Source organism: Quercus suber, unplaced genomic scaffold (assembly GCF_002906115.3).
Source record: "Quercus suber isolate HL8 unplaced genomic scaffold, Cork oak 2.0 scaffold_653, whole genome shotgun sequence".
Classification (NCBI taxonomy): domain Eukaryota; kingdom Viridiplantae; phylum Streptophyta; class Magnoliopsida; order Fagales; family Fagaceae; genus Quercus; species Quercus suber.
This window is the reverse complement of record NW_027070094.1, coordinates 137,381-146,101: the sequence shown is the minus strand read 5'-3', so window position 1 is coordinate 146,101 and position 8,721 is coordinate 137,381. Positions and strand designations below refer to the sequence as shown.

The following is an 8,721-nucleotide window of genomic DNA, read 5'->3' as shown; positions in this document are numbered from 1 at the left end:
TCTCAAATTGAAGAAATAACTAGAGGGAAAAGATAAATGAACAAAAGAACGAAAAAACCATGATCTAACCCTCTATTTCAGTTTTTCTTCTTTGGCCTTTCTTTTATTTATTTTTCCTTTGATTTTTGTCCTCTTTTTTTTTTTTTTAACCCATGATCCATCTATTTCCGTTTATTATTATTATTATTTTACTTCTAATTCATTTTTTTTTTTTATAAATTTGGATCTTTTAGCTTGTAGTCTTTAAAATATATATGATGATGCCGAAAATCTCACCAGTGAGTTGCACGACGCTTGTACGCTCAAAACAACACCTGCACAACAAAAAGGAAAAGACCTCACAGAGAGCACCGGTGTGGTGCCGGCCAAATACCCTCCGAAGGTTAAGTTAGAACTTCTTTCAACTCTAGAGTGCTAGAGAGGGGTTAATTATGCGTACCTCGGCTTATGAGGGTATTGGGGTTTTTATAGTAGCAGAGGGTGGACCTTTTTTCCTTGGAGTAGAAGTCTTTTCCTTATAGGAATCCTTATGCGCGTAGATTGCGGAATCCTTTCCTTATAGGACTCTGATACTGAGCGTGGAATACAAGCAATTTCCCTAAAACCCATGCGTGGTGACTAAGTCATGGTTTTCATAGAACCGTCGGCCTTAAAACCGTCAGCTTGCACTTTCCCCTTCAGCGGAGTTGGCATCAGCTTCTCGCTACGTTCAGTAGCCTAGGGGCTCCAAATTGCCGTCAGTTAGATTTGGGGACTTCAGCCCGTCGGTTTTGTCTTGATCTAGTCAGCATTCATTCCTTCATGCTTAGCCTACAGCATTCGTCATAACGGACCCGTCAGCCAGAGCAGAAGCTGACGGGTTAGGCTCATGGTACCTGCTATAATTCTTCCATATCAGTTGCCCCCTACTCCATATCACCGTCGGCTGTACCCGTCGGGTTATGGAGTTTGCATTCGTCACTACCTGCCACTTTGATCCAGAGAAGAATTATTACTGCTGACCCTTTTAGTATTAAATGCTAGACAGGTGGCGTGCTTGGATTGGCGTCGTGTCTGAACGCGGGCGTCGCTTCGTCTTCCGTGCGTTTAACTTATATATATACATGTGGCCCCTCTCCTCATTTTCACTATTTCATTCACTTGATTCCTGGAGAGCGCATCCGTCGCCCACATTCCATCAGTTCTACCAGCGTTCCTGCCGTTGCTCTTTCAACCGTCACTCCAGAACTTGTAAGTTTCCCTTCTTCCCTCACATGCTTTCAATTTCTTTTTTTAAAGTGAGGTCGTCATCCTAGGTGCTTAGTTTACACCCGTCACTTGTAGGTAGATGTCGAGTGATCAGTCGTCGGTCCGCGAAGGAGCGGGCTACGACGAGGTGTTTGGTTCAGGCTCAAGTAGTGAGTCTGAGAGTTCCTCCTGGTCGTCAGAGAGGGAGACGTCAGCTCACGTTGCCGTCGAAGAAATAGAGGGTCAAGGGAGCGGCGGCCAGGACGGGGAGTTGCTCCCTCCAATTAAATAATGTTTATTCTTTTTTTTTTTTTCTTGTTTCCTTTTTCTTCCCATTGGCTCTCTCTCTTCGATTCAGTCTCACCCTCACCCTCACCCTCTCCCTTTTTTTTTCCCTCTCTCTTCCTCACTCTCTCTTCAATTCCTCACTCTTGCCGACCTAAGCCCCTGCCTAACCCCTTCCCTCACAGTCACCGCCACCGCTTATCGTCGCCTCCCTTTGTCCATTTGCTCATTGTCTTATCTCGCAGTGGCTTCGTGGATCGATCCGTGGTTTTATGTTGATGAGTTTTTATATTGATGAATGAGTTTTCTGTTAATGAATGAGTTTTTATTTTTATGATTGGGTTTTCTGTTGATGAATGAATTTTGATTTTGAGGTTAGGATTTTGTTTTGATTTTTTTTTTCTAGTTAATGGGTTTTATGGTGGATTGTGGTTGGGTTTATGGTGGTGGATTGGTGGTTGATGGTGGCTCAGTTTGTGATGGTGGATTGTGGCTGGTGGTGATGCTATGAGTGGGTTGGGTTTGAAGAGAGGGAGAAGACAAAGAGATAGAGATGAAGAGAGAAAATAATAATAAATAAATGAATAGTGTTTAACTTTGATGTGAAAATAAGAGTATTGATGTGGAATGAGTTGTGAAATGATAAGTTAAAATAGATAAGTGGCTTTTGTGGTGTCAAATTGCTAAAATTTTGGCACCACCACTACTGATGCTCTTACACCCATTTATCCAAAATAAGGGATAGTTTTTGGAGGCAAAAAGATTGTAATCATTAATCACTTATTGCAACTATAATTTTTAGGACTTAATTTTATCATACATATCTATACTATTTATAAGAAAATTCTCATCTTTGAATTGAATTTTTATGTAGATAATACAGTAAAAATATATCTCAAACTTTACTTAAAATACTTACAAAATAAGATACCCTCCTACTAATCCATATTTTCAAAGAAAACTTATCCAAAATTTAAATAAAAAAATTACGACACTAGACAAAAAGAAAAAAGAAAAAAAAAGCTTGATCGCATGCACAAAGCGCATGAGATAAGGCCAATAGTATATAATTAGATTTTTTTTTTTATTTTTGGTCCCATTTAGACATATGTTATGTGAGTTCATTGTACTTATATCTTTTCTCAAAGGATATTTATAAATTCTTTTTTCTCACTAATTTTATGTTCTCCTACATCCCTATGTAATTCTAGTTTGCAAGAATAAATAGATGGAACAATTCTATCCGATTATCACCAAAAAAAAAAAAAAAAAAAAGCGACAGCCAAAGTCATTCTTATCCGAAAATAACAATGAATGGAAGCACAAAGTGCGTGCGTTTGCCTAACTAGGATTTGGGAACCCACAGTTCGAGTTTGCAACAAAGAAACGCAAGCCTTTTCTGGTGCTATGGTACCATAAAGCACAGCTCTTTCTCTTCATCTAAGGAAAAGAAAATTCCTGGTAAGAATTTTTCTCTCTCTTTCATTGCAATCAATATCTCAACTGGGTTTCTATGACCCTTTCTTTCCTTCACAAATTTTATTCATTGTCCTTGAAAAGTAGCAAAGTCACACTCTTGTGTTCTGTTTTGGACTGACACCGAATGATTTTACTATAAATGAATCTTTGTTTTCTAGGACGGCAAAGATGCCTTCATGGTACAAAGTTTCTTAATTTCGTTGATAATAGTGCTACTTTTCTAGGTTGTATCACGTTGGAGACTATATATGTGATGCTGCTGAGAGAGAGAGAGAGAGAGAGAGAGAGAGAGAGAGAGAGAGGTTCTTTTTCCAAACTTGGAAAGTGTTTTTTTGGAAAATTATACTTTACCCTCTAAACTATATCTCATGTTACACTTAGCCCTCTAAATTATGCAGATGCACACTTACCTTCCTAAACTATTACTAATTCCAGAGAAATTATTAGAACCTACGGGAGGACTGCTGACTTGGTCCTCTCAAGCCCTACCAACCAATAAAAACATGACAACTGTTAAAAAAAAGATGAGTTAGCTTCCACTAACTACTCAAACCTAACTTTGGGCTAAAAAGCAAACTAAACTCATTGGCAAAATTACAAATTTCAATCAAACCCATTATCTTATCTGCGATCTGCCTCTTTCTTTTTCTCCGTAACTCTATTTCGGTATTTGCATCAAAACCAATTCTTCAAAGCCAGCAGCAAACCCACAACCGAATATAACTGATACAATCTTGATTCAAACTTTCAAACATTAATCTTTGCTATTTCTTCAATATTGTTAATTTGGAAAAATGAAAAAGAAAATCAATCAAAGTTAGTGGTATGTACAGAACCGTATCCTTATCTTTGGTGTATGCCTTTAGCATGAACACAAACAAGTATTTGAATTAGTTAAGAGTAATTCAGACCTACTTGATAATTTTGAGATAATGATTCTGATGCTTTATTCATATTCCCTTATACAAATGACAACAACGTTTCCCATAAAAACAAATAAATAATGACAACAACTTTCAAATCTATTGATTTTTTACGATGGTGAAAGACCAATTTATATTGGGTTAATACATATATTGATTGATAACATGCTCTCCTTTGATATATGAATTCAATTGGCATTCTTTTACGTATGTAGCCATAGGTTCCAGTAATGTTTGAAAATCTGTAAAATCCAAATTCAATTTCTGCTTAACACCAATACATTATCTTCTTAATCCCTAACGTTTGTAATAAGAACATGGTTTAAGGAATCAAACTTGGACCTTTATGAAGCAATCAAAAATTGAAATGAAATAAGAAGAAGAAACAGAGGAGAAAGAAAGAACTGAAATTGAACTTGAGAAAACACAAAATACTTGCTACACACAAACTAAAACTGAGGGAGAGACTGAGTTCAGGTTTTCAATTTGGAGTAATTTTAGTCTTGGGTTATTTGGGGATGGGACTAGGACTGATGGAGTGAAGTGAGAGATTGAGAGGAAACCAGAGACGTGTGATGTTGAACGGAGGAAGAAGGTGATGACTGAAGTTTAAAGGCCAAAAAAGAAAAAGAAAAAAAGAGTGCCATCTAGAGAAACACATGAGAGGAATATGTGTTGTTTTAAGAGATTCAAATGGGGTAATTTCATCTTTTAATTATATGCCACGTTTGCAAATGTTACATGAACACCCTTTCCAAATAACATTTCTATGCTAATAGCATAAACTTGAGATCCAATAAAAACTTGAGTTTTAGAAACTTGTTTTTGGGGGACAAATTTAGTGATATAGTAATCGAGTTTATAAGACTCGAAATATTAGACGCTGCACTTTTAAAATCCTCACTCATACACTCTCTCTTAGTTCAAACACTCTCAGTCTCTCAAACACTCTATTAGTCACTCTCTCTCAGTCTCTCAAACACTCTCACTCAAACGATCCCCTCACCCATACCTTGAAAATCCAGTTCAGTTCAAACACTCTCACTCAAACACTGAAATCACTCATCCTCAACCCCTCAGCGTGCAAAAAAATCACCCTCACCCTCAAATGCTCTTCTCTTTCCTCACAATCGGCTTCAGACGATCCCCTCATCCATACCTTGAAAATCCCTTTTGTCCCTACCAACGGAAGTTCAGATTTTTTCAAGTTTGAAGGTATGTTTTTCTTATAAAAATTTGAGCTTTTTAAATAATTATTCCATCTAGGTTTAGCCCAAGTGTTTGTGTTTGATAATTTCCCTTGTTAGTGCTTTAGTTTTTCTTGTTAGTGTAAGAAGTTAGACGGATTTGTTTTGTTACTTGTTGTATGATTTGGGTTGCTGGCATGTTCTATTTTTGTCTTTGTCTTTGTCTCTCTTTTTTGTTGGTTTCTGGGTAATAATGCTTGATATGTGTTTACTTGCTGGGATTTGTGTTAGTAAAATCTTTGTTATGGGTTGGTTGCAAATGTTGCAGAACTCTTTGGAGCAGTGTAATAGGTCTTTACTTATAGTTTGTGTAGAAATGATGCAAATTTCTTCATTGGGCTCAAAATTAGAGAAATTTGTGCTTTTGTTTGTGCTCTTATTTTTGTTCTTGGGTTATAATTACAAATTTTTTTTTTTAAAAAATTGAGGCTTTTGAGTTTTGATACCTTATTTTGTTGTGATTTTTTTACAGTTGAAGTTGTTTGCAACAATTTCTAGGGTTCAAACAATTTCTTGTAGTGTTTGCTGGCCTTCTAGTTAAAACAATTCCACCAAAAGCTAAATAATGGTGGCTGGTAAAATGAGTGAAAAGAACATTTGAATTCATACCCTTTATTATTTTTATTGCTAAGAAAATTATAACATTTAACAGATTAATACATTTTCAAACATTTTGATCGCTGATTACACTCAATTGACTTTCAACTGATACATCTATTTGGCTTAGCTTTTTTTTTTTTTTTTTTTGATTATTTGGTTTGATCTCTTTGCGTATAAGAATGTGGTCAACTGTATTTTGGGTTATTGTTAGATATTTAACTTTTTATCATGGAAAAATTATAGATTTATGCTTAGTTGAATGATTGAAATGTCTCCATGTCTGAATTGAGTACAGTGTTTATGTGACCTTGAGTAACATTCACTCAGTATGTCTACTATTTAATATGCAGTCTTCAGGACCGGAACATGACTGCTAAGGATGCCTACAAATATTTTGTACTAAAAGCTCAAGAAATAGCAATTTCAAAAAATTGGACCCCTGTCAATTGGTATGGTGTTAGGATCTACTTGAGAGTTTGGAAAGTTCTAGGATATCAACCTAAAGGATAGACTTGGAAAATAATAATAAATAAATAAATTGATATGCATAGCTTACATACAACTTGAGCAAGAATCATCATTATTCTGCTAATATCCATAAGGAAATAGAAGAATCAACTATTGAAGGAGAATTCATGGTTCTTAGAATGTAATCCTTTAGGAGTTGCTCTATACTCCCTAGGTACTAGAATGAACCTCTTTTCAATAAAATGATTATATAAATCATGGTTATTTTTCCACAATACTCTGTCATTTTATCAATATATACCAAACTCGTGACAATTTTGAATTTTCACATCTCAGGGAAGAAACCTTCAATACATTTGCAGAAAACCTTAATCCGAGGTTTGAGTTTATTTTTTGAGTTTACACTTGATCAACATTGTGTGGTTCTGTTTTTCTTCATTTCTTGTACACTGCTTCCTGCAAACTAATGCATTGTCCCATATGCAGGCATTGGAAATCTATCGGCAGTATTTTTGTTTCCCATTCTTATGTTTTATTTTAAATTGGGTGCAACTGGAGCAGCCATATCCACTGTCTTGTCTCAGTATGTGCTTTTTGGATGACTTTCTTCCTCTATACCTTTCTCTTTGGCTTTATATAACCATAATGCATGCCATAAAATATTAATGCTTCAGGTATATTGTTACCTTTTTACTGATCTGGCATCTAAACAAGAGAGCTGTATTACTGCCTCCAAAGCTGGGATCACTTCAGTTTGGTGGATATTTAAAATCTGGTAAGCTCTTAAATTTTGTCACTTTGTCAGTGCCAACTCTCTTCATTTTTATATTTATTTTTGTTTTCCCCACTTTTCTTACTGATCTGACAATCTCGTTTGCTATTGCTTTTGCTGATGGAGCAGTACATTGGTTTTTATTTTTAGCTTGTTAGTTACCAACACAATCAATGGGTCTTGAACCCTTTACTTCATCCTTTCATTTGAGTTATAGCTTGTTGGCTACATTTTATTTTCATGCTGCTTCTAAATGTATGACTAATTTTTATTCTGATAATGATTGATATAGATGCCATATCATTTCCTCAAATTCAGATTTATTTTAATGCTTACCAATGATGGGCTGCTGTAGGTGGTTTTTTTCTTGGAAGAACTCTTTGTTCTTATTACCATGACATGGGGGACATCAATGGCTGCTTGTCAAGGTCCAGTTGCTATGGCTGCACATCAGATATGTATTCAAGTATGGTTGGCTGTATCCCTCCTTATGGATGCACTGGCTGCAGCTGGTCAGGTATTTAATAATTTAATTTAGTTATTTTCTTATATAATGCCATAACATACTTATTTATATTCCCCATTTATTTTTATTATGGTTGGAATCATTAATTTTGGTGTGATCTTCATGGATTGGAAGTGATTAAAATCAACAAATACAGATTGTTGTAGAATATACATAAACAAGGTGTAAAGTCTAACAACTAATTGGAGAACGAAAAATATGTAATAATGACATTTCGGAAAGATGTCTCTAATAAAAAGGAAAAGTGTATTTCTGCATTTAACCTTTAGAGTTTAAATTCCTCCAAGAAACTATATCAGAAGATTTAGTTTGCTTACCACAGAGCTCCCCCACATTTTGTTATCAGGACTAACCTACATAAAAGTTTGTGTTTTTGTTGACTTCCAAATTGTCATCTATTTGTAGGCCCTGATTGCAAGTTCTTTCTCTAAAGGTGATTATCAGTCTGTGAAAGACATTACAGATTATGTTTTAAAGGTAAGCTTATTGTGTATGCTTCTCCATTCATATTCGTGTCGGTTTGCAAACTACATGCATGGATGGGGCCCTTGAGCATATGCGTCAGCTTAGGTTTTGTGATCAATTGGTTAGAGAAACTGTGAAAGAGCTCCTCAAAGTGGGTTTTTATTTATTTGTTTTTTGTTTTTGCTAAAGCAAGGACATTCATGGGATTTAGTTGTATTTGCCATAAATAAGATGTATTTTATTTCAGGCTTATGGAAATGATGGGTGGTACTTCTTTGAAAGTGATTCGCTCAAGGTTCTAGCTGACGCCCTTCTTGGCAGTTTGTTTGTTTTTGGTCTTTTTCCGCTTTTTTTAAACTTTAATCTGTCAAAACTACGTCTGTAGAATCGGGAATGAGATATGGTTATTTTGAAATGTGCATGTGGATTAGTTAAATAATCAATTAGTTGTGTTGTAAATTCTTTTTTCTAAGCTGCAACAAAGAAGAGTTTTTTTTTTTTTTTTTTTTTCCTTTTTTTTGGTACTGCTNGTCAGATTTCCTCTTCTGGGAGCCCTTAGCGACGGTCTTGGGGGCAGACGACGACGTCATCTCTCCCTTCGCCTTCTTCTCCTCCCGCTGACGGGCAGCGGCGGCCCTGATCCGCTCCTTAGCAACATCCATTTCTGCAAAGACACAAAAACAAACATAAGGAAAGCCGACGACTAGAAGTTTAAAAACTGACGGATAG

The 8,721-nt window shown here is 35.9% G+C and overlaps 1 protein-coding gene across 1 annotated transcript in view; it reads left to right on the top strand.

Annotated features, from left to right (window-relative positions):
- LOC111993424 (uncharacterized) overlaps positions 1-8,496 on the top strand; it is a 12,727-nt gene extending 4,231 nt beyond the window's left edge. Inside the window, exons 3-8 of the mRNA XM_065765786.1 lie at positions 4,781-5,129; positions 6,566-6,607; positions 6,716-6,812; positions 6,904-7,004; positions 7,357-7,518; positions 7,933-8,496. Of these exons, the coding sequence (XP_065621858.1) occupies positions 4,781-5,129; positions 6,566-6,607; positions 6,716-6,812; positions 6,904-7,004; positions 7,357-7,518; positions 7,933-7,958 (777 nt within the window). The 3' untranslated portion in view covers positions 7,959-8,496. The remainder of the gene's footprint in view (positions 1-4,780; positions 5,130-6,565; positions 6,608-6,715; positions 6,813-6,903; positions 7,005-7,356; positions 7,519-7,932) is intronic.
- Positions 8,497-8,721: the final 225 nt, after the last annotated feature.